Here is a 25,800-nt window from a genome sequence, read left to right on the forward strand (position 1 = left end):
GTTTTGTTTTGTTTAGTTTTTGGTCAGTTTAATTTGAAAGTCGCCAATTAGTAAATCTAAGAGGGCAGAGAAAAACATTTTTCCTTCTCAAGAAGGGAATAAACATAATCAAGATTACACTGATAATTATGATTGGTTAACTTTTATTTTATTTTATTCTATTCTATTCTATTTTACTTTATTATTTATTTATTTATTTTTGGCCTCAATGCACAGCTTGTGGGATCTTAGTTCCCTGACCAGGGATTGATCCCGGGCTCTGGGCAGTGAGAGCACAGAGTCTTAACCCCTGGACTGCCAGGGAATTCCCCTGATTGGTTAAATTTATAGGGTATAAAGATTTTTTTTTTAAATCCTTCTTTAATTGTTCTAAATTTTCCATGTCTGTTTATTATATCTAGTACAGTTGAAAGTATAGTAGGAGTAGCAAATGACACATGAGACAATTTTGGTGGTCCACAAATAAATTTTTAAAATTATACTTTAAATGTATGAATTGAGTATATATAGAAGACTCTTAATTTAACATAAATTTTTTAGAAAACACAACTGGTTCATCAAACGTACTATCTTAAGATTATGATTGTGTAGGGGAGCAGAATTTACCACCCCCAAATATGTCTCTTTGGCATAGTATTATTTCAGGCTGATTATTTTTAATAAACTGCAGACACAGAAGAAGCTTTGAAAACTGCGTAAAAGCTACCATTTTGTATGAGTCATTTACATGTACTAGGGAAATCTCCATTTGTAAAGGTTTCTCTCTGGCTGTACCAGGAAGAGGGAGATGAACTTATCTCTAGAAACTTATCATGCAGATGGCAACAATTTAAATCTTCATATCAACTTTACCCTTGTTTAAGGAGCTCTTCCAGGTAACCTCCCATAACTGACCTTCTACCCTCAACATCTTCTTTTGTGTTTAGCTGAAGATGATAATTAAGGTGAGGGCTTCTGCCATTTTGGAGGAAAGTCACCCTATTTTCCTGAGTCTCTCCCATGTATACAGAAGGTATATATGTGATGAAACTTTTGTTTGTGTTTCTTCTGTTAATCTGTTTTATATCAATGTGATTATTAGACCAGCCAAAGAATCTAGAAGGGTAGAAGGGAAAAATTTCCCACCCCTACAACTGCTTAGGATGTACTTTTTTAAAAAGACTGCATCAATCTAAAGTTTAAGAAAAATATTGAATGCATACCATTTTATGTGATATTGGATGTGTCACTGGCAGAATGGCGATTTCCTCAGTTCTTGCCCTTCTCAAGAGAAACAATTCAGTCTAGAGGCATAGAGCAGTTTTAAGTAGCAAGAGTTTTATTAAGCAGAGCGAAAGTACACTCCTGAGAAAGGATGAGAGTGGGCTGTCTGGAAACCAGAAGCAGTCTCGCAATGGGGCAGGGTTGGGATTTTTAGAGTGGTGGTCCCTCCTGTGTCCTGCATCATTTGCCTGACAAGTTGATTGACAGCTTTAAGTTATATAACTTTTCTCCTAGTGTGCAGGTGCTTACCCATAAGCACCCAAGCAAAACCCACGGGGGTGGGGGGGCGGCAAAAACCACAATACTAATTTATTACAAATATGGCACAGTGAACCCTGGATTACCTTGAGTCACCTTTTAGGTCTTGGTGCACCTGTGACAACCTGTGCTGGCAGGTTTATCTTGCTTGGTCCTGATATGGCTGGAAACTTAGCGATGGTCCTTGACTAGAAGAGGGAAGATCTCTGGGCATGCTCTGATTACCAGCGTCCACATGGGGAGGGAAAGAAGACCCCATCCAGGATGGGATGGGACCCTCTCAAGTCTGACTACCTACCTAACAGATGTGGCAAAAAAGTTTGTAATATCCCAGAAGCAGTATTTCTGTACTTGCATGTCACTCAACCTTACCTCTCATTTGTTACAACCAAGTCACTGTAATAGACAAAGTAGAATGTTTTCTATCCTAAGTCTCTCAGTTTGTCAGCAACAAATCTATCACTATTCTCTGCTTCTTTCGGTTATTGTTGCCACTCCATAAAATGGATACAATTGCATTAGAGAGGGTGCATATTTACCAAAATACACAATATAATCTTTTGTCTTATACTGGGAAAAGAAATTGCTTACAAAGTGTTGATCTATAAAATGTGAATTTTTAAGTGGAAACAAACAAACAAAAAAGATCAGATAACCTACTGTGGAGGGGAAAAAATAATTTTCCTCTACCCTTTTAGGTTCTTAGATAAAACCCCTCAGTAGTAAAAGACAGATTAACAGGAGTAAAACAAACAGTTTAATAACATGTATACTTCCTGTATACAGGGGAGATAACCAGGAAAACTGAGTAACTCCCCAAAATGGCCCAAATCACCACCTTGAATACCATCTTCAGCTAAAGACAAAACATGTTGGGAGGGGAAAGCCAAATTTTTAGTCAAAGCACAGTAAACAAAAGGTATGTTTGTTATGCAGATTTAAATCTAAGCCTTCTCCATTGATAAGAGTTTCTAGAGATTTAGCCATCCTTGTCTTCCTGGTACAGACAGAAAGACACCCTTATAATTGGAGATGTCCCTTGTAAATGTAAATTGCTTCTACTGGTTTTCAGAGCTTCTTTTCTGTCTGCTGGGATTTTTTGTTTGTTTTGGTTTTTTGTTTTTTATTACTTAGCCTAAAATAATTCTTATGCTTGCTGAAATAAAATTCATAATTTATGGCAAGATGAGATAATTCCCTCCCCTTTAGTGTGTATTGCACATCTGCATTATTCAGACCTCCTTAGGAAAAAATATTCCTTCTAATCCCATCAATGGTCACAACTCCTTAGGAGATAACCTTCCTTCTTAATCTTGTAAGGAGTCATGATGACCCATGACCCACTACTCTTTGTACCTGTAGATCTAGGTTGTGTAAACTGTGTAAAATATGTCATTTAATGTACAGCCCTCTGTCTCAAAAACCTATATAACTGTGCTTTGACCTCTAATGGGCAGAACAGTTCTGCAAGGTCTCTGAGAGGTTGTTCCTGAGTTATAATCCTCAGTTTGGCTCAAATAAAATTTTCCATAACTTTCGTAGATCGATTGATTAATTTTTTTGTCAGCATGCTAAAGAGGCATATTTTAGGGTGACACATTCTGCTCCCCTTCACTACTAGGAGCAGAGATATAGTAACAAAAACTACCAACATGGTTTATGTGTACATGGAGATTCCCCAGAATTTGCCACCAATAAATATAACATGTTACAATGAAATATGAAAATAGGCCTCATGCACATTCCTAACTTGCAAGCCTCTGGAAGGTGTTGTTAATCCATGATGCTCTTTTTCCAGTTCAGAACCAAATTTGATCTTAAAATATTGTCTAAAACAAAGCCCCTGACAATTAATAAAAACCGAAAAGAAAGGAATATTTTGCTCTTTCTAGTATAATGCTGCTGCTCACAACTCTTCTGAATAAAGGAAATAACATTTTAAATTGGGAGTGGTATAAATAAAACATAATTATTTACATAAATATTTTATATGATTTCATTAAATTTACATTTGCATTCATTGCTATGTGAAAATCCAGTACATATCAAAAACTAATCCCCCAAATCCTTCCTTCTCCTCTTCTATTTTCCTTCCTCATTTCTTTTCTATCATTTTAAAAATAAGGTAACACTTTAAAATTTTAGACATTTAAAAATAAGATATCATTAATTTAGGAAACTGTGACTGTAACTGGCAAGCAAGAATGTATCTCTTTCAAAGTTAACCAAGTTTGACTGTTTCATTTGTATTTTCTCAATGTGCATTATTATTTCACATATCATTGATATATTTGCTAACATTAAACATTTAATTATATGAAAACTTTATTTAGCTTCCATAACCATTGTGAGTATAGTTATGCAAGTAATTGCAGGTGATACAAAGAATAATCCAGTATAAAAACTGACATGCAGGAATTTAAAAGCACAGAGATAACTACAACATAGACTCAAAAGAGCCACAAGGAATATGCATCAGAGTGTGAGATTTGACCTAGCTGGAACATTCTCTCAACGCCTCATAAGGAAGTGGTATTGACCTTGTCACTGAATCACTGAATACTTAGCATCTTTATTCAAAGCCTCCAATCACCTGGTCTCATAACATCACAATACAATATTATAACATGATATCTGACATATCAAAGACATGCATTTTTTAAAATTAATTATTTAATAAATAAGTAGAAAATTTCATCAATATACTGTAAGGAAGAATTACTTTTTTGTTTATTTGTTTCAGAAAAAGAGATCTGTGCCTAGTAGAATTTCAAAGAAAGTTAGTTTTATAAGTAGCTCAGAGACAACTAACTCATTGTCACAATCCACTCTTTTTACAAAGCACATTTTTATAAAACTGCAAATATTTCAACTATGAAAATGTTAGAGAAATAAAACACCTCTAACCATCAACTGATAAGACTTCAATTCCTTCATCTCAATGGAAAGGCTTTCTTGCTATAAAATAGTTTAATTGCGTACTATTCTCTGATCAAACTAGAGATAAATGCTGATTTTTAATTCATTCAGTATCTGCTCTATATTTAGAACTGTATTAAGTCAAATATTGGTTATGTGGAGCGGAGCCAGGAAAAATCTGGACTCTAACAAATACTGTGAAATTATATGAAACCTGGTTTTAAAATGAGTATGAGACAAAAATGCTGATGTTCAGATTTATTTTTGAGGCAATGTCATAGGAGCCTTGGAATAAAGAGACTTCTAACACTTACATGCTTAGTATTCAAGTAGTTTGTAGTTAACAAAATGGCTAAAGGCATCTACCAGACTCACTCATAGATACATATATTAAATACTCTTTCATTACCTTATCTGGTATTTGCAGTAGAGAAAGAAAAAAAAAAAAAAGGCAACATAATTAGAGTTGCCTTGAGTCTTTTGACTCTAACTCAGTTACCTAAGACCTTGGAGGTATCTGTCTTGCTTCTGTTCACCAATGAAAGATGGACTATCACAAACTGAAATTTTAAAACTTACCCTAGTAACTTGATGCTGTTAGATTTCTTTATTCAAAAAAGAAAATAACAGCAACAAGTTTGCCTGGGTCTAAATCACTTTAGAAGTGTGTTCTTTTTTTTCTTTTCTTTTTTTTTTTCTTGAAAGTGTCTTTTTTGCTTAACTGATTTTCCTTAGTTTTTATGCATACTAGTAAACAGAATAGTATCGTTTTGCTTACTTATAAAATTTTCAAGCAATATCTTCATTACTTGAAAATTTTATAAATAGTTCTTAAACCATCAACAACTATCCTCCTATTTCAGTCTTACTCTCCAGAATATGCCCAAGAAACTGGCAAAACTAAAAACAATGGTTGTAATATTAGCACTTATTCCACATATCAGTAGGAGGTAGATATGAGGAAAGGTCAGGATAGGGGTTATTCTGAAAAGTGGTTTATATAGTTTGAAATATGAAAGTATAGAAAGTAATTTTTATATCCAAACTTATATAACTGCAATGTTTTGAAGAAGAGCAGAATATGCCACCCCAAAATATGCTACATTGGCATACTGAGTATTTTACATTAAAGTTTCTTAAGAAACAGCCAGTGCAAGGAGGACGTTTTGATCATCCTTTGTCCCCCTGAAAGCAGGACATAGATCTTCCATGTGAAAAGGACTCTCCCTGTGCCAGGAGAATAGAGGGCATCATTATCACCAGAAATAGGGAACTTAGGGCCAAGAGGCTGTGTGAAAGTACCACTGTACCTTCTAATTTGATACCATGAGCCCAAACCTCTTTGCCTTGCAAATTCTTCACAAATTTGTAGTTTCCTTGTCAAAAAAACAGCCTGCTTTGGTCACTTTTTTCAGTCTCATATTTTTTTATGGAGCTCCTACACATACATTATTAAATTTGTTTTTCTCTTGTTAATCTGTGTTATGTTAATTTAATTTTTAGGCCAGCCAAAGAACTGTAAAAAATTCAAGAAACTTCAGTTAAATAGAGTCAGGAGACCAGAAGGGGGAGCTCTCACACCTTGCAAGGACAGCACAGCTCAACAGGAAGAAGAATGCCTCCTCTTCCATCCTTACAACAGCTCAGCTAATGAAAAGCCATGGTCTCTGTTTACTATAGCTCTCCCAACTTCTTATCTCCCCCTTTCTCTCCTTCTCTTGTTTTGTAGGGACTTGCACATGGCTCACCGTGGTTGTAGACCCCAAATTGCAATTCCCTTCTTATCCCAAATAAACCCATTTTTGCTGGAGAAATAACTGGCAGTCTATTTATTTTAGGTCAACAGAAACTGGAAGGGAAGAAGGAAAATGTTTTTCATCCCTACAGTTTACACACTTTTTTTGCATATTCGAGTCCATTAAGAGAAAAGAGAGAGCTGAGAAAGATATAGTATCATATATTTTTTAAATACAGTATCTTGTTATGAAAGATAGTTATGTCCCTCCTCTAGATTTTTGATGTTTGTGAAAATATGGAATAGCACTGCTAATTGATAGAATAATTCAAAAAGTATTCTTGCTATGAGTCTTAATGAAATGTAAATCTTTTCTTTCTGACAATTATTTAAGGGCTCTTGAGTAGTTAAGAGCCCTTAGGATTTCCCTCAGGATAACGGTAATACAGAAAGAGTTGGCTTGAAGATATCGATGTATAGAGATGGGTTTGATTTTTTTATGATTTAGGGTAACATCAAAATTGGAGTTTGTGGTGACAGAATGTATCAGAAGTTTCAACAAAAGGAAACCCCTGACTTTTGCACTTCTCTGAACTTCCTTTCTTAGATTTTTTTCTCCTTTTTTCTGGAATTTCATTGCCTTATTGGCTATTCATATTTTTTTAAAAATGGTGTGGGTAATACTGTTGCAAAAATTCTAAAGGAAATAAGTGACAAGTTTTCTAATGTGGGTCACCCAAAACTCTTCCAATTTATTTAAGAATCATAACATGTTCACATGGATAAAAAATCATAACATGCTCACAACTACATGAAATTTGAATGATTCCTTTTGCAAATCAATCAAATCTTTGTACTCTAAGCAAAGCCAGGCCAAATCTGAGTAATGTTCAGTAATTTATCATCAGACCTCTAGCTTCTTAGAAACCATCTACTTTCAAGTCCAAATTGATTGCTTATATTTCAGCTCTTCTTATGACTCCAAGATAATAAGTAGGTTTTTAATTGACATAGTTTACATTGTACATTGGTTTACGTACCATCAATAAAATAATAATAACTACAAAGAACAATATAAAATAATAATTAAAAGATATTTTAATATATGGGTATCATTATTCTATATAAATATAAGAATATAAATTGTATAGATATTGATACATATGAGGCAGTAAATGTTTAACAGCCAACTGAGACAAGAAGTCCTGACTGAGGCATGCATGAGATAGATGGGTCCCAGGCAAGACATTTACAACTAGCCTCCTGTTTATACTTTGAGATAGAAATAACAACAGGAACAGGATGAATAGCTGGACTTTGTCTCCTGTGGACACTGTAAGATAACAGTAATGGCAGGGGAGGGAGGGGCTAAGTCTTCCTGGGGTAAAAGATAAGGAGGTCACAAATTCCTTATTCTTGGGGTCAGGGAGACCTCCCAAATTACACTTGCACAGAAAGTTTCCTCAGGAGAGGGGGTGCCAGACCACAGTAAGTTTTGCTAACTTCCCAGAGCCCCTCACACTGAAATCCATCTTGACTAAAGCAGGCGAAGGCACATGGGGAGGGCCCTGAGACAAATCAGACAGCGGTAAAAGCAAGACGACTGGTCAGAGGAAAACAAAGACCTGGAAGCCTGCCCCCTTATAAATGATTTAAACTTCCCAAAGATATGACTCTTACTGAGCCTGCCCATGTGTCTATCCACAATATTCCTCTCTTAATAAACACTTTACCTACTTCACTATTTTCCGTCTCTTTACTGAAATTCCTTTCCAAAGGGAACAAAAGCCAGGGCAGTGCTGCAGCCAGGGTTGAATCCCTGATCGGGGAACTGAGATCCCGTGCCAAGCTGCCGCAGCCATGGCCATACCACAGGACCCCCAAGAACATGACTTGGAGCATTTGTCACTTTCCATACTGTAAATATCTCCCACCATGGCCACAAATGAGGTCACTGTACTTGGAGTTGGAAAGAGATGCCCAAAATTGGCCCTCAAAACAAGCATGAGCCATCTTCTCAGCTCCAGCAAGCCACTGTCTTAAGTAAGTTATATATCTAAAATGTAGAGGAAATAGGCATTTTTCTTTATAACTTGTGGGAATGTGATGTGCTGCAACAATTTGGAAGATAATATGGCATTACCTACTAAGATGAAAAGTTTATGTATATATATGTATGTATATACATATATACATGAATATATACAATTTTTCTCATAGTAACTTTATCTTTTAATTATCTATTCATGAACAAGTACTGGTACTTAAGAGGTTGATGTAATATTGTAATGGTATCAGAATATATTCCAAGCATTAGTTTAAGTACATTTTTGTTTGCTAACTTGCTAATCCTCACAAGAACCCTATGTGGTATATTTCATTAATATCCCCATTTTACTACTTAGAAAACTGACATACAGAGTATACCAAAAGTCACACGCTAGGAAATGGCAGAACTAGGATTTGAATTTGGGCAATGTGGTTCTAGAATTCATGCTTTTACCACTATACTATACTCCCTGCCTCTCAGGAGAATCATGAGATTAGCTATCAGTTCTGTGCCAAAAACCAAAAAAACCTTAAGTATAGTTGAATAAATTGTGATATATCCTAATTTTGGTATATTATATAACTTTTAAAAGGATATAATCTGAAAACTTTTAAAAACACTAAAAATCTTATAACTTCCTATATTTAGCATTCACATTTTGTATTGCATAATTTACATTTATATAAAAATTACTATTACAGATAAATTCAAGTCTTCATTCAATTTCTCACCAATTCCATTCCTTCCTTTTGAGGATCCACGTATATCCTGTTATTTTATAATTTTATCCTTGAAATGCTAAAATCTTATCAGTCTTTCCCCAGTTATGAGTAGTCTAGCAAATTGGATTCGAATTGTCCCAGATGTCTTTATAAATAGTTTAAAGTAGATGGCAAGTCAGAAGATTTATTTTATTTTACATTTCTTTAAAAAAAAAAACCTCATTTTAAATAGCACAATAAAAATTAGCTTTCAAATACATTCCATAGCAATCTGACTTTTCTGTAAATTTTATTAGAGATTCTGAGTCAGAAAGGAAAATTGTACCTTTTCACCACATTTTCATTTACATAGGAAAAAAAGGGGTTCAGTGTTTTTGAGGAATTATGAGGGGCCCTCTTTAAGAGATTTTACTTTTTCCTAGGTCCACAGTTTCTACTCTAGTCTCTGCTACTGAGCCCTAAGACAACCCACATTGAATTGGAAAAAAAGAAACAAAACAAAACAAGTATTTTGAATGAAAGTCTAGAAATCTGTCTTCAAAAAACTAGATTTCTATCTATATCTACCCACACACATATACTATATATGTAAACATGCGTGTCCTTTCTGCTGAAATATCTCTAAAAAAGACAAAACATGGCCACTTAGCGATAATTTCTTGCATATAAACTTGTTCAGAACAGCTGATGGAGGATATTTCCTTTTGCCACTCCCTCCTGTCTTTCTGTTCAGCTATAAAAATATGATTACAATGCTTAGGGGTTATTAAAGGTACAGGCTGGCTTCAGAGTCTAACTACCTTTTCAGAACATGGCCCTGCCACTTATTATAGGAATTTTTTCAATGTTAGATGCTATCTGTCGCCAGCCTTGTTAGATTTTTTTTACTAAAATGCTAGCCCAACTCTCCTCCTTCCTAACAAATTATTATTTTTATTTCAATATGCCCAGCCCCAGGAGATGACCCATACTTGCTTGTCATCCAGAGATGATTGTCTCATTCCCCTTTACCACCTACAGACTTCCTTAACTTTACCGTCTGCTATGCTGACTCATATTCCTGTTCTGTGTGGGGAAGCTGGGTGGGAAAGAGCTTCCTCTCAGATAAAAGCAGACAGAATCAATGAACATAAGAAGTCCTAGTTTTACCACCCTTATACTCAGACTTGAATTGCAGTCGTGATGCTTATGGTGCTGGTATTCACTAGCACCAGAGCCATAAGCATCACAACTGCAAATGGGAGATAAGGCATTGGAAAAACAACCAAATTTCAGGGAAGGACGGATTTTAAGGACAGAAGGAACCTGAGTCTTTGGTGATATACCTGAACTATCAAATCAACTCTTGAACCACATAAATCTAAGAATTTTATTAAAATAATAATGATAATGACAATAATAATAATAATGTTATACAAGCAATTGTTTTTCAGGTTTTCTGTTACTGCTGTCCATATATGTGGGTTATGATCATAGTAGCTTATATGTAGTGAGCAACTACTCAATAAAAGATAAATGATTCAATAAATGATTCAACAGTTCTCTACCTTTAGTGTACTTTGAAGTCCCCTGGGGAGCTAATAAAAAATGCAGGTATTCCACTTCTACCTTCTGAAATTTTTATTCAGAGGGTCTGAGATTGTGTCCAGGAATCTGCATTTTTTACACACTCCCAAGGTGATTCTGCTGCAGTCATTCGGTGGATCATGCTTTGAGAAATACTTCAGTATGAGCTAAAAACAAATTATTGAAGTGTATGAGTGATTCAAAGAGTGAAGAATACAGTGAGTGGGAATAATCTTCCTACCCCATTCCATCCCATTTCCTATTCAGAAGACTATAATATACAAATTACACTGAGCGCAGGGCTACCCTGTTGAGGCCGCAAATTACAGTGAGCACATACATTCTGGGCAAGTTCTGTACTTCATAAATTCAGAAGAGGAAAGTAAGAGAAATTAAACACTCACATTAGCTTGGATGATGACAAAGTAGCGAGTCTTGTCTTCGTAGTTGAGCCTCTTCCTTAACACTACATTTCCGGTCAACATAAGGGGAATTTCAAAGGTGTCATTGGACGTCTGCAAATAGGTAAAGATACACATTTGAGATCATCTGAACATAAGATGAATTAGACAATCTTATATTTCAGTTTAGTCCCCTTGAAAGTTATAGACAACATGTTCATCATCTGAAAACAGGATGTGAGTGTAAGCTTCAGATTTAATATTCTTATTTCCAAAAACTTGTCACTCTGATCAATAGGTCTCACTTTTGATAATGATAACCAGGAAACTTACTTCTTGTAAGTTTTTCATATATTATTAGGGTTACCCATCAACAGTCCTGGGATACTTCTAAGCCCAGATATCTGAAAAATCTTTCCTATTACCATATTATCTTTTCACAATTTTTTTTTTAATCACCAAAGAGTTCAAAGATTGCAATTTGTGATTTCTACATAATATCCCTTTTTGACATTGGTGCCCATTCTGTATTCTCAGTATTTTCAAGTACTGTATTAAATACAACTATTAACTTGAAAGTTTGTGTTTTTGTGAAAAAGAATGTGCTGTAGGTTGTTTTTTGTTTGTTTGTTTGTTTTGTTTTGTTTGTTTTTCCAAGCCTCAAAACTGCTGTTCATTAGTTAAGTCTCCTATCCTGACAGGGGTTGAGTTTCTTCTTGGCAACATGCAGGTTATAAGGGCAACTTCCAAAGTGCCTTCCAGCAATACTGCTTTGGCATGAGCAGCCCTCACTGTAAGACAGTATAGTCATTCCTCAAGGGAATATAATTTATAAGCTCTGTCTCTCAGCCTTAAAAAGACCTTACATCACTTTTGTGTTTTAGTGCCATTTTGAAGACTGATAAAATAGTCTTTAAATTATGACAACAAATCAGTTTTACTTTTAATATTGGAACTTTTTTGGTTGATTGTTTTGTGCAGTGGTACGCGTGCATGTGATCGTGGGCAGCAGATGAAATATTTAGATTCTTACTTCAGAAAAAGGAGGAGGAGGTGGGGCAGAGGCAAAGCAGGAGGAGGAAAGCAGAAGAAGAGGGGAAGGGAAGGAAGAAAGAGTGTGTGCATGCCTGTCTGTGTGTGTCTGTGTTTATACACTCAGCTGACACAAGGGGAGTTACTTAGAAACAGAGTTAATGAGAGAACAGCTGACTCAAATCTTCTATCTCAAGTTCATTTGGGGAAATGTGGGCAAATTAACCTTCAATATCTAGAGTTGTGATCTCTCCCTCTCCATCTTTTTCTCCCTCCTTCCATGACCCCCTCTCTTTCTTGTACACACACACAGAGTATACAATTGATAGATATTTTTTAATGATTTATTCTGTGTTCATGCAATTGGCTTTGCAGGTCTTTCTTGGATTCAGTCATTTAAAAAGTAACATTTTAAAACATAAATATAGAAAATGTACCATAAAAGATATTTACAATTAAAAACAGGCGTTTGACATTTTCCCTAAATTTTTGCCTATTTAAACCCTGCGGGACTCTAAACTATGCCAGGGAGAGTAAAAATTGTTTAATCTAAATATCTAAGTTAGTTATGGGGAATACTTTAGTTAATAATTGCCATATACACTGTAAAACACAATTCAGTGTGTTGTTATAGGGTTGTTAACTTTCAAAGACTCAATAACTGTAGAGACATATATCAATTCTAGCATATTTATGAAATATACGGCGGGTTGCTTACCAAAATGCCACCTCATCCTTGGAGTCAGAACTCCAAATGAGTTCAGATAATTGGTGGCTTTGTGCTTTAGGGGAGGCTATGCCCCTAAGTGGGGTGAGTTTTGACAAATCTAATCCTAGCATTGAAAATCCACACTCCTTGCCAGTGATTGTTTTGGAAATGTACGTGAGATCTAATTCTAAATAATCTGAAGAATTTTTCTTAATTGTAAAGAGAGAGAGAGAGACAAGAAAAAAAGTGTTCCCTTTTCTGCTTACAGATGCTTCTATAAGGATGTAAAACCTGGAACCGTCAGCAGCCATTTTGGAACTACTGAAACAGTTAATCTAGAAGTAAACAAAATGCTGAAAATGGAAGAGCAGAAAATGGAAAGAAGCTGGCTCTGTGATATCTCTGAGTTGCTTAACAAATCCTGATACCTCCCCTTCTCTGAACAACCTGTTACAAGAGATAATACATGACTTTGTTGGCAAAGTCACTTTAAATTCAGTTTTCTATTATTTGCAGCTGAAAGCACTTTGATACATGATTATCTCCTGCCTATGTGTCCTCATCATGTAGTCCCCTCTCTTTTCCATTTATGCCATGACTCTTTGCAGGTGACATCTGCTTTTAATTTTCTCCTGCCTAAACATTCTATCCCTCATTTCTCTGGATTATAAATCCTGCAAATCTTATTCGGTAAAATCTTCTTTGTCATCCAATTTAGGATTAAATCTTTGCTCTTATGTTACATTATTTTTTCCAAACAGCATTTGTTATTTGTGTATTTTCTGCTTTCCCTCACAGATTTCTCAAGGATCTCAGTCTATGATGTGGAAATACTTACATTTATGTTTCTAACCAAGTAACGTAATGGATGTTTGTGATCCTATTTTAGTTGATAATTTTCATTGGATATTTGTAGAATTATTATAAGCATTGTAGTTAGTAATTAAGGATTATATTGTTCTTAAGAACATTTTTTAATTAAATCTAATTCTTATTAGCTAAGTCCATCTTTTATAGATATCTGAGATTTTCATTTTGCTAGGAGTTTCATAAATACTTATGTTCCAAGAAACATAAGGAGAATATCTGCTTTATGATCAATGTTGTTTATAAATTATTGCATATGAAAAGCCTTTGTGTTAAAATTAACTAATTTATTAATGAAACAAGTATTTATAAAGTATCCATTCTGTCTTGAAAAAACAGAATAATAATCATGAGAAAAATTAGAAACAAAATGTGGATAAATGTTTAGGGTGCTCTTTATTTTTCCTCTAGCAAAAAGAATACTGGATCAGATCAACTCAAAGTAAATGCCCTGCTGTAATGCTATTTCTAAAGCTCTACCTAAGGAGGAAAAAAAGAGCAAAATTTAGTAAGAAAATATAGTTGTTTTTTTAAATTATTATATGATAAGGCAATGTGACAATGATTTTCAAAGTTTAGAGTATATAAGGATCATAGAAATGTATCACTTAGATTGCAGATTCCAAGTCTATTCCTCCAAATTCCAGAAATTCTCAGAAGTCTATATTTCTAACAAAACTCTTGGGTGATTCTCATGTAGAAAGTTTAGGTTTTACTTTGAGAAACACTAGACTAGAAGATAGAAAGGACCAAGTTAAGCATATAAGAGTTTCAGCATTTGCTTGTGATCTCAACTCAATAATAAGCTCCTATAATACATTTTTAGGATGGATAATTATTTCATTTTTCTTTATTTTGGAGCTAGTTGTGTTAGGTTAACAAATTGACTTGATGTTAGATTGGAATGAACTTTTAAATATAATTTGAGTGAAGACTCTCAAAGGTAATAACATGTTGAGCATTGAATATTTTGCGATTTTAGTAATTACTAAAATTGTGCTTTTCTAATTCAATCTGATTCCTTTAATAATATGTCAGAAGGATCCCATAACTCTGATATAGATATATCTGTGTGTGTGAGTGTGCGTGTGTATCAGTGTATCAAGAGTATCTCAGTCTTATACCCTTGTCAAAGAACTGTTTGAGGTGGAAAGGGAGGTAGAGTCTGCACCCTCCCTTCCTCTACCATTTATTTTCCTCTCCTCTCATCCTTAGAGATTTGATTCATCAACAAAGGAGAGGGGTGTAGGAACACAGTCAGATCCTTCTTCTTAAGCAACCTACATTTTTTGGAAATAAGGCCCTGGCCCTCTTTCTGTTAATTTTGGACACTGCTCTGTAAAGCACAAACTAGCACTTGTTTCTTTGGGTGATGAGAATTTAAATGCTGAATTTAAATGCTGACCTCTACCTGCCCAGTGTTAATCAGGTCATTCCAATAATGACTAAGCCTCTTAATACCCACAGACCCCAAACATCTGCTCTGCATCAGGAAAGGTCCACTCACAACTCCCTGGCAGTTTGGTGTCTCAGTAACTGTCAGACAAGGGGCAATTCTCCATTTAGTAAATGAGGGCATAGGGCAGTTTAAATGATTTTATCACTGTTGGAAGGATGAGAAAAAGTATAGGAGGCATGTGTAATGCCCACCCTTTACACACACACTCACACTGACTTAAGCAAAGAAGGGAGATGGAATGTTGACACTAACAATTCCGTGTTTCTCCAGAGTTGATTCCATCCCCCCACAGCCCTCTTTATTAACCTGTGGGAAGCTGAATCAGTACCAATGTAGATAAAATGACACCTCTCTGCTAGTCCTGTAAGGAGGTGTTGGGCCCCACAGTTGGAGATGATCTGGAAATGGAATATGAGGTACTTAGCGTTATTTGTTCTCAGCTGAGAACCCTGGTAATTCATCATTTTCTAATAAGCAGAAAAGATTCTGTTTGGCTTCTCATACCTATGCTATATTTACAAATATTGTTTTTGATATTATCCGTTCAACTGTAAGGACTAGAAATTCAGTTCAAAAGAAGAGAGATTTATTTTTGAGACCTGCACACACACAGACACACACATACACATATACGTGTATATCTATTTCCTGGTTATCTAATGACAGAACCAAGGTACAAATATGCTTTACTGGCCTGCAACTGGGAAGTGGTGGGAACTTAGGTAACAAGGAAAACATCTCTCAGTCTCTCAGAGGCTGTTAAGTTCTCTTATTATTGTTTTTCTACATTTTTTTGGAATCTCTCTCTCCCCTCTCTCTCTTCCTTCATCACCTCTAATCTCTCTCTCTCTTCAGACTTTCCCCATTTGTTCATGTTGAACAGGACTGTGACTTTATCTCTTAGTTTGGATAAACAGCACCAACTCTGTGTCCTAATCAGTCTCTATCTGGTCTTAAGCTTGTCACGGATTAATCAGGCCACCACGCCATTAGCTGCTGAACCATCCATAGTTTGGTGTGACTCCCCTAATCTGAATTACCTGAAGAGAAAAGTGGAGGATTAAGTAAGATCATGTAGCCCTTGTCTACTCAAAAGGGACTATGATTTGAGCAGCAACATTAGTTTGCTCCTAGTAGAATACCGACACTCTGATAATTGTTTCTCTACTTCATACACACTCATTCCTCCCTGCCACATAAACACACACAGATATGTATATGCACATTTAGGGGTAAAGGAAAGATTACAATGCAGTTCATGTCACCTTCTTCTAACCAATTTCATAGGAAATTGTATTTAGAAGTTTCTATTTGGCTTCAAAAGTACATATGTTGTAAACTTAAAATGTCACAGACTCACAGTTAAACAACCTGGGTTCAAAGTTTTACACAAAGAAGGACTTTAGGCAATGACCTAATTAAACACAAGTGTTCACAAAGCTCATGCTTTGTGACCACCTAGAGGGGTGAGATGGGAAGGGAGGGAGGGAGACACAAGAGGGAAGAGACGTGGGGATATATGTATACGTATAATTGATTCACTTTGTTATAAAGCAGAAACTAACACAACATTGTAAAACATTTATACTCCAATAAAGGTGTTAAATAAATTTAAAAAATAAAATATCCAAATGATACCTATTATATTAATAATTTCCTTTTTCCAAATAAGATAAACTCCCCAAAATGAAAAATTCCACACAATACGTGATGACAATTTATTCTCCTTTTTTTTCCTGAATCTTTCTTTTTCCTTTCTTTTCTTTTCTTTTCATGTTTTAAAATATAATTTGTTCAGTGTATTATAGATGGCCTTACTTTTTATTACAATGAAGGCACAAAAAAATAGTATTTTACAGTAACTGTGATGAGCATAGTACAAATCCTCTTAGTTCACTCTCTAGCGGATGCCAATAATGAGGTATTTACTAAATTATTTTCATCTGAAAATATCAGACAAGAAAGGATAGGTTATGACGCAAGAATAAAACCCCCAAATTAATAGAATTTTTTAACATAAGAACTTTTTATTTCTTACCCATTCTACATATCTACACTAACACATGTCAGCAAGTGGGCTCTGTTTATGTTTTCATTCAGGGACTCGGGCTAATGCATGTTTCACCTCAACATGTTTTTCTCCAATCACTGCAGCAGTGGGAGGGGAAATGGTGACTTGTATTTGATTCTTTGGGCCCGTATCTCATTAGCCAGAGCAAGTAATTTTCTCCAACCCAAAAAAGTTCACTTCTGGCACGTCTCCAAAAAGAGGAAGAGCCAGAAAGTTTTGGAAAATAACACAAATGCTTTCACTTTAAATTTGGTTAATCAGTTAAGCAGTTCTTCATCCCCAAACTTCTTCTTTCTTTATTCTAGATAAAATTCAATAAAAACAATGGCAAAACAAAGTGCAATTTAAACTCTTCTGATTTTCTTAATAGGTTAAATAAAAGTGCTTTGTTTCAGTGAAGAGTTTACAACATTTGGCAATTTAATTTTTTAAATTTTATTTTGGAGAGTAAAAGTGTCTGATTCTTATTTATTCCACATCTCCTAGTATAATTGTTCATCTATATCATAAAGGAAATACAGGTATGGTAAAAAAGATCCTAATAATGCAAATGATTATTTTCAATTTATCCTCTATTAAAACCAGAATAGAACCATCATTTCCTCTATTTTTTTTTTCCACAAACTTAAACAAAAAGACTCAAAAGTGCTTTTCCAAAGTAGATCAGTTTATACGACATTCAAAATGATGATAATAATGCTGAACATTATAGTAGGTATGACAGATTCTTAAGGGAGCCCTCTCTATCCCCACTTGCTGATAAGCAACTCATACCTTTGTGTAATCCCCTCCCCTTGAGCGTGGGAAGGACCTCTGACTTGCTTCTAACCAACAGGATATGGCACAGGTGATAAACTGTCACTCTTGTGATTGCCTTATGTCATATAAGACTCCATCTTGCAGACTAGCTCTAGATACTCTCCTTGCAGGTTTAAGGAAGTAAGCAGTCAAGGAACTAAGGGTGGTTTCTAAGAGTTGAGAGCAGCCTCCAGCCAACATATAGCAAGAGGCCAAGGCCCTCTGTCCTACAACAATAAAGGAATTAATTCTAACAGCAGTCTGAGTTTACCTGGTAGGGGATTCTTCCCTACTCAAACCTCCAATGAGAACTAATCTGGGCAACATGTAGATTGTAACCACATGAGAACCTAAGCTGTTCAGCTTAGCTGTGTCCAGACTCTTAAGCCACAGAAACTGAACAAAATGAAAGTGTGTTTTAAACCACTAAGCTTGTCATCCAACAGTAGATAACTAATACATTATGCTAATCACCAAGCCTTGTCTAAAGGATTGGTGGTGACATATAGTACTGGTAATTGGTAACTACTACATTTGATGAGTCAATAATTTTAAGTGATATTATATTTTTACTTCTCTGATATTTAGGAACACATTAATATGAGGGTATCCTCACTTATGTTCTTTTGTTGGAAAGAGTTATCCTCTTTTTTAAAGGAGAGAGATAAATGAAACCATCCTGAAGTTGATTTGAAATGTCAGTGTTTCTGGTTACAAAATAGTGCTGGTGGAAAACTAGCCGACAATTTATCACTGTAGATGCACAATCATGGAATAAATAAATGTATGTTCTTATTTTGCTGTTAAAACTTTGAAATACTTCTATCATTGCTGCTATTGCGTAATATTTAGGAAAGCCCTAAATGTGGTTCAGAAGCAAAAATGAGTAAGAGTACTAGTCTTCTAAAGGTATATTGAAGAAAGAAACTCACTGGGTATAAAGTGTTCTGTTTCTATATGGCTGACTAAGACCCACTGGACTAAATCTTCCCACAAATAACACCTGTGAACTCTGGACAAAATACAAAACAAACAAACAAAAATACCTGACATCCCTGCATCCCTGGAGAGATAAGAAAAGCAGGCATATTCTGGAGGAGATTAGACACTTGAAAGAAAAGACAACATGGGTGAGTTTCCTGTTTTATGGTAGCTGGCCTGAGGGAAGGCTGATTTAGCACCTCAAGCGGGCAGTTAAAACTGATAGAAAGCCTGAAGTCTTTCTGACCTAAAGGGATAGATTCTGGGACAACCAAAGCTGACAGAAAGTGAGGGGGGATGGATATTATAAAGGAGAGAGCCAGAAAGGGAAGGAACAAAATTTCATGCATAAGTTATGTCCAGATCTCTAGTTGATCTTGAAACCACACCTGTATGGGGTCGACTACAAGCAGATCAACTAAGAAAAAATACATATACTGAATTGAAAATTGAACTGCACCCAAGAGAAAGAGTTTTCAGTTTGAATGCAACCAAGTTCTCTGCTAAAATTAAAAACAAACAAATCTCCTCAGAGTAGTATAATAGAATCAAGAGTCTCTCCACAATACAACATTCACAGTATCCAGGATAGAGTCCAGAACAATTTGACATATAATGAACAAGAAAATGTGATCTCTTTTCAAGAAGAGAGAAAATCAATGGAAGACCAAAGTTAGACAGGCAGACAAGGATTTTTAAAGCGGCTATTATAACAATGTCTATGTTTAGAGGCGTAAAAACAATAGGCTCACTATAAATCAAAAGATGGGAAACTCACCAAAAATTACAAACTATAAAAACTGTAAAAATATGGAAAATTTAGACCTGAAGATTATACTATCTGAAATTTAAAAAATAATAAATAAAAAAAGACAATTGGATACATTGGATAGTTTTAAGAGTAGAATGGAGATGGCAGAGAACACTGTAACTTTGAATATAGATCAATACTAAACACCCAGCTTGCAACCAAGTGATTAAAATATGTTGAAAATATATGAACAGAGCCTGTACCTGTGGAACAGTATTTAAATGCCTAATATGCCTGTAATTGGAGTCTCAGAGGGAGAAGAGTCAGGGAAATGGCATGAAAATATTAAACAATAGTGTCTGATAATTTCTTTAATTGGTGAAAGACAAATTCAGAGATTAGAGTTCAGCAAAACTCCTTAAAAAAGACAATTACAAAGAAAACTATACACTGGCATGCTCCCATGGTCAAGTTGCCAAGCACTCAAAATTAAAATAAAAATCTTGAAAACAGTCAAAGAAAAATGGCACATTACATACTGGAAACATAATTCAAATTTCCATTGTCTTCTCTTACCAGAAACACCAGAGGCCAGTGTTTAAAGTGATGGGAAGAATTAAAACATACTTTGTATAACAGTAAGGCAGACGTTACATTTGTAAATTTCTACAAGGATGACTTGGATAATGTAAATGAGTGAAGTGATGAGGGTAAAAATGGATATACATATATTGTCTAAGTGATAGAAGTTTGCTTAACGGGAAAACGTTAATTCAACTCTAGCTGATGCTGTCTTATTGGAAATCAGGACCAGGGTTGTCATACATCTATTTCTTAAGAGAGAAGAGAAAACTAAATTTGAATGTGAAATTTCATGATTTTTAAATTTTGGCTCAGAAATTATTTAAAATAATTTGTGGCCAAACAAAATTTTGTGAGTTGAATGAAACTCCAGGTCACTAATTTGTGATTTCTGCTAATGAATAACGTAGCATCAGATGGAAAACAAACAAAACAAAAAATACCCTGGGAAAAAAAAAAATACCCTGAGATTTTTAAGTAGAACAGACCTTTTACTACACCTTTTACTATTTACCATACAGTGTGAGACTAATTTTAAAGAAATTTTTAATTGTGGTTGCAAAAGCCAGAGGGGGCCACATTTTCAGGTTACATATATTTGTAATACATACAAGTTTGTTTTGACTCTAAGAAATAAGCAGGATAATATTATGATGCTATTAATTATAAGCAGAATTTCTAGAGATTTAACAATTTAAGAATATAAAAATCATCAGATAGCTCTTTCTCAGAGATTTTATAAGAGAAGAAACTGGCATTGAGGTTTGCATTAACTCTCTATGATGATTAAAGATGGATTCTCTCTGTAAGGATGTGACTTGGTTAATGCTTTCTCTTCCAATATACCCTAATTTAAGTGCCGTCATGATGTCTTATTCTTTTGCCTCATTGAATTAGAACCATGCCCAGAGAATTTCTTTCGTTATTCCATAGTAGCGCTAGCTTGCTAAAGTACATTTTTTTTTCTTTTTTTGCAATTTGGAAACTGCATGTGAATGATTGGTTTATTCAATCTGTAGGTAGTAAAAGGTACATATTATATTTCATGCCAAGCCCAGAAATCCCTGAAAGGGGGAAGCATTCCAAAGGAATTACTGCATAGCTAACAAGGAATTTCAGCCTCACAAAACTTCTAAAAGATACATTCCAAGTAATACATTTCTGTCTCCCACTATATCTAATCCTTGGGTAGGTTTTTTTTTTTTTTTTAATGCCATGTAATAAATATTCCCCTAAAATACATGGCCTGGTCATTCTATACTTTCTTGGAGTTTCATTTTTACAGCTTGAGGAGTAAAGATTAGGAAATGACCTTCATAAAATGTAAGCTAGATACATGACACACACATACAATTAATTATTTAAAAAATCTAAATAGTAAAGAAAATAAATGGTTTAGAAATATTCTGTATAGTCAGCTGCCTATTTCTACTTAAAAAAAAATGTTTCTCTTGCCCTTTTCCCTTCTGCTGTTTCTTTGACCTTTTCCATTCAACTTGTGTAACCCCTCATACTTATTGTCCTTTTCTGTCACATTCTCATCATCTCCCCATCTCTTGGTTTCATTACCTCTGTCTATAAACATGTGGAGGCATACATTTTAGGGGAAAAACAAAAACAAAAACAAAATCCCCCCAAATCTTCCCTTGACCCTGCTATACCCATGGGCCTTTTGTTTTGTTTTTAAAATTTGTTTGAAAATTTTAACTCAAGTGCTGCAACTATTTTCTTAGAGCACAACAGAGGAAGAGTGGAGCACATATTACTCTGAAATCGAGTCCTGACTCTCCAGCTTAGAGGAGGGTGTGTGTTGCCAGGCAAGTCACGTCACCTATGAACCTGTGTTCACTCCTATGTGATAGAGATACTACTACTAACTAATCGATTTGTGAGAATAAGATGAGGAAATGCATTCACAATTCACTTAGTTCTCACAGTCAATTTGTGAGGTAGATCTTATTGAGAGCTCTTAGTCTCTGCAAGTTCAACAGGTTTTTTTTGATTGTTTAAAGCTTATATAAGAAATATATAATTTAAAAACAAAGATACAATGTTAACTTCACCACTTTTATATTCCTAATATTAAACCTAAAGGAGAAGCATTAATTTAAAAAGTCACTTAAGTGATTTTAAAACTATGCTTTGGGGAGCCCTTGGTGTTCTGAGAAGCTGCCTCTGGGAAAAGAGGAAGGGAAAGATGGCAGGCAGGACTTCCAGCTCTAGCTTCAAGAAGACAATTCTTATTTTATTTGTGTTACATATACTATATCATTGGGAAAAATAATTTCACAGCCTAAGGCACAATGTAGAAGCCCCACTGTCTAATGCAATAAAACCAAAAACTGAAAAACCTATTGCTGGAGGCTTTGCCCTCTTCTCTACCTCAGGTTTCATTGGTGGAGAAGGGGCAGTGGTGGTATTAATTTGCAAGTTCCATAAAGCATACGCATCACATTGGTAATATCATCTCCAATGATTTACTTAGAATGCTTAGGAGTCCACTAACATAATGGAAATTTAATTAAAATGACATATTATACCTATGAATACATTTTAAACTTTTACCTACAAAACTCACCAAAAACTAGCTTTTATAAGTATAGCACAAATATTTTTTAAAATATAATTTTGAGATAGTTATTAATAATAGTATAATTACTAATGTGGTTCCAGGAGCTGAGCAATAGAGAAATATAATAAATATCAGCTGAAGTAAATATTAATTTTATTCCTTATAGTGAACTCACATTGCAAGTAGATATTTACATACCGGATCATCTGGATTATATTGAATAACATATTCTATCTGTCCATTTGGGCCATCATCTATGTCTGTAGCTCCATTGTCTCCTGAAAATCCCGTAAATACTGTGGTGCCAACTGGAGTGAGCTGAAAAGAAAACAAAAGAAAAATTGTCAATTCTCATTTGATCAACAGCACACCAGAAGTGTTCTGGCACAAAAACCAGACATTTATTACACAAAGGAAAAAAGCAGGCAGCTGCCCACAACCAGAGATCTGAAGCATTTCAAAAGAACACTTGCAAACACATGAGTTCCTATAAAGTCCGAAATTTCCAACGTCATGGTCCTTGCTTTGGATAAAGAAACAGAAGGCCCTGATTCAGTGTGAAGCGCGCATTTGGACCAATTTATGATCATTAGCATCTTAGCTCCTATGGAGAAATGCATCTGCTGTTCCTCCTTAAAAAAACCTTGATGCATTAAGTTATCTACAAACTAGGATTTAAACTGTAAGAAGGAATTAGTTACTTTATTTTAAAATCAAAAACCATTTCAGAGAGATCAATGAAATCCAGTTGGTAATTACATGCAAGTGGCAAATTTAAGGAAGAGAGCTGGAGACAATGGATTCCCTGTCTATCAGAGGAGAGAGAAAGCTGGGATTTTCTTTAGTGCTTGTAGTATCGGTTAAGTAGAAAGCCATCGTGTGACAGAATTGGAGAGATGGTAATATCTTTTCATTTTGGATTAAAACAACAACAAAACATAAAATGGCATATAAGACCATGATTTCACATTTGGCCTGAGCATCTAGCTTTATTTCTTATTGATCTCCAACAGAGAATCGCTGTTGTTTTCTCTTACTTGTAGGTCTTTGTATTCCTACATCCAGAGTCCCCAGTCTTCAAGCTTTAGCTGGGATCCTTCTCATTAGTTACATTTCAACTTAATTAAGTATTGCTTTCTTCTAAACCATTCCTGACAGAATTTCCCTACCCCACGTCAGAACATGGCACCCTTTTCGTTACTCTTATATTTTATACTTTACTTCCTTAATCATCACACTGTCACAATGAGTAAATGAATTTAGTCAATAAACATAAGCTTTGTGCCTCTACAGAACATAGACTTTTAAATTTTATTCTGAGATATGTTTTGTTAGGTTTTAAATGGGATTCCTTCATGGAGAAATAGTTTCAGAGAGAAAAAGAAGGAGTTACCTCATTTACTTCTATTTTCAAGGGCTACAGACCCAGATATCTGTAGGGATGTCAGGCAATGTAAAAGAGTGAAGCAAACCTCATGGGAATGGTGGCAACTGGGGAACACTTCCCCATCTAAAATGGTAGCTGCTACTCAGCCTCAGCAAATTCTTGCCATAATGAAATATGGAGCCAATGTTGTTACATCTTCTAATGTTCTAATTTTATAAGAAATCTCTTGGTTCTAAAGTCAGCAACAGGTTTTAGAGAATTAAACTATGAATTTAATGCCCCCCCATACATCCTTTGGCACAGCAACCACAGGAGTTTGCAACCTCTGATTTAGAAAAATAACACAATTATGATTAAAGAAGTGATTTTAAAACTGTGCTTTGGGGAGCCCATGCTTTGGGGAACCGTGAGTACAAAGTAGCGTATTTATAAAGTCAGCTCTCCTGGCAGGAAGCTTTTAAAGGCAAACTGACTTTCTGCAGCTCAAAGAGAACTGAGGATAAAGTGAGAGGAGATGGTTTTAATAGCACATATACGAACACGGGCACACCTCTGGAAATGTTAGTTAACAAAAAGGCTTCCAAGCCAACATTTTAATATTTTTTTAATATAATCCCTGTCCCCAGAGACATCATTCTCTCTTATAAAAATTCACCCACTCCTATGTAGTTGTGCCTTGGTTTTTAAATTATGAAAATTTAAAATTAAATGGCAACAAGTTGTTTCCAGATATCTAATAAAACAAACTTAGAGTATTTAAAGATCTTTGTTGCCAAAGTAAATAACTGTGCCACAGAGTTGAATTAAAAAATTAAAACCAAGCAAAAGACAAAAGGAAACAAACCAAAAAACTTGAACAATAGGTGTCTGAAATTTTTGAAAATAGACTTCTGCCCCAACTTTAAAAATGTGGTATTTAGCTGTTGACAGCAAAGGACTCAAGTACTATATCAAGTTATTAGTTCAGCATTTTATAGTGAGTTTTGCTCCCTTCCACATGTACAAATGTTGTACACTTAGGCCAAACATCTTAGCACAGATTGTTCATTTTCACTACTGGAATAAGTAAACATCTACACACAGACATACACATGTCAAATGCAACGTTAAAATGGATCCGTAATTGAGCTACACACATTTATTCATTATCTACCACGCGGATGGTGGACCTGTTCAGATATAGGCTAGCGTTTAGAATCTTTGAAGCTAATATAAGAGAAATAGCTAAGAAAAAAGAGGATTAAGGCATTTTGTTTTAATATGGAAGGTCTGGCAAGAGTAAAATGGGTGCAATGAAATGGCCTATACCAGATGCAAACAAGCAAAAGAGAGAGCATGCAAAATGGTTTTAACAAATAGATTTCAGCAACTTATTTCATTCATTTTCTTTATATATATATATATATATATATATATATATATACACCCAACAAAAATATGTACATATCTATGTACACATACACATATCACATATATAAATACACACATATCACTGTTACTTATTCTTCTTATTACAGAGACATGGCACTCTAGTGCTTTCCGAATTTCTAAATATTATGTGGAGGTTGAAAATCTTCAGAGGACAGTCAGGTTGTTTGTTCTACCTGTGTTGCCCTATACATTATTATTCACAGTTTTCAGGGCACATCTGCCATACAGATGGTCATGCCCTGTGTC

At 35.0% G+C, this 25,800-nt stretch overlaps 1 protein-coding gene across 17 annotated transcripts in view; it reads right to left on the minus strand.

The window, feature by feature from the left end:
- PCDH15 (protocadherin related 15) overlaps positions 1-25,800 on the minus strand; it is a 712,410-nt gene that overhangs the window by 385,455 nt on the left and 301,155 nt on the right. For 16 of the 17 annotated variants that reach the window (XM_061195806.1, XM_061195799.1, XM_061195791.1 and 13 more), the window contains 2 exons: positions 22,935-23,054; positions 10,918-11,028 (listed from right to left, as the gene is read on the minus strand). In XM_061195806.1, coding sequence (XP_061051789.1) covers positions 10,918-11,028; positions 22,935-23,054 — 231 coding nt within the window. The remainder of the gene's footprint in view (positions 1-10,917; positions 11,029-22,934; positions 23,055-25,800) is intronic. The other variant, XM_061195761.1, reaches the window with a different exon arrangement.

This window comes from Eubalaena glacialis, chromosome 1, assembly GCF_028564815.1.
Source record: "Eubalaena glacialis isolate mEubGla1 chromosome 1, mEubGla1.1.hap2.+ XY, whole genome shotgun sequence".
Classification (NCBI taxonomy): domain Eukaryota; kingdom Metazoa; phylum Chordata; class Mammalia; order Artiodactyla; family Balaenidae; genus Eubalaena; species Eubalaena glacialis.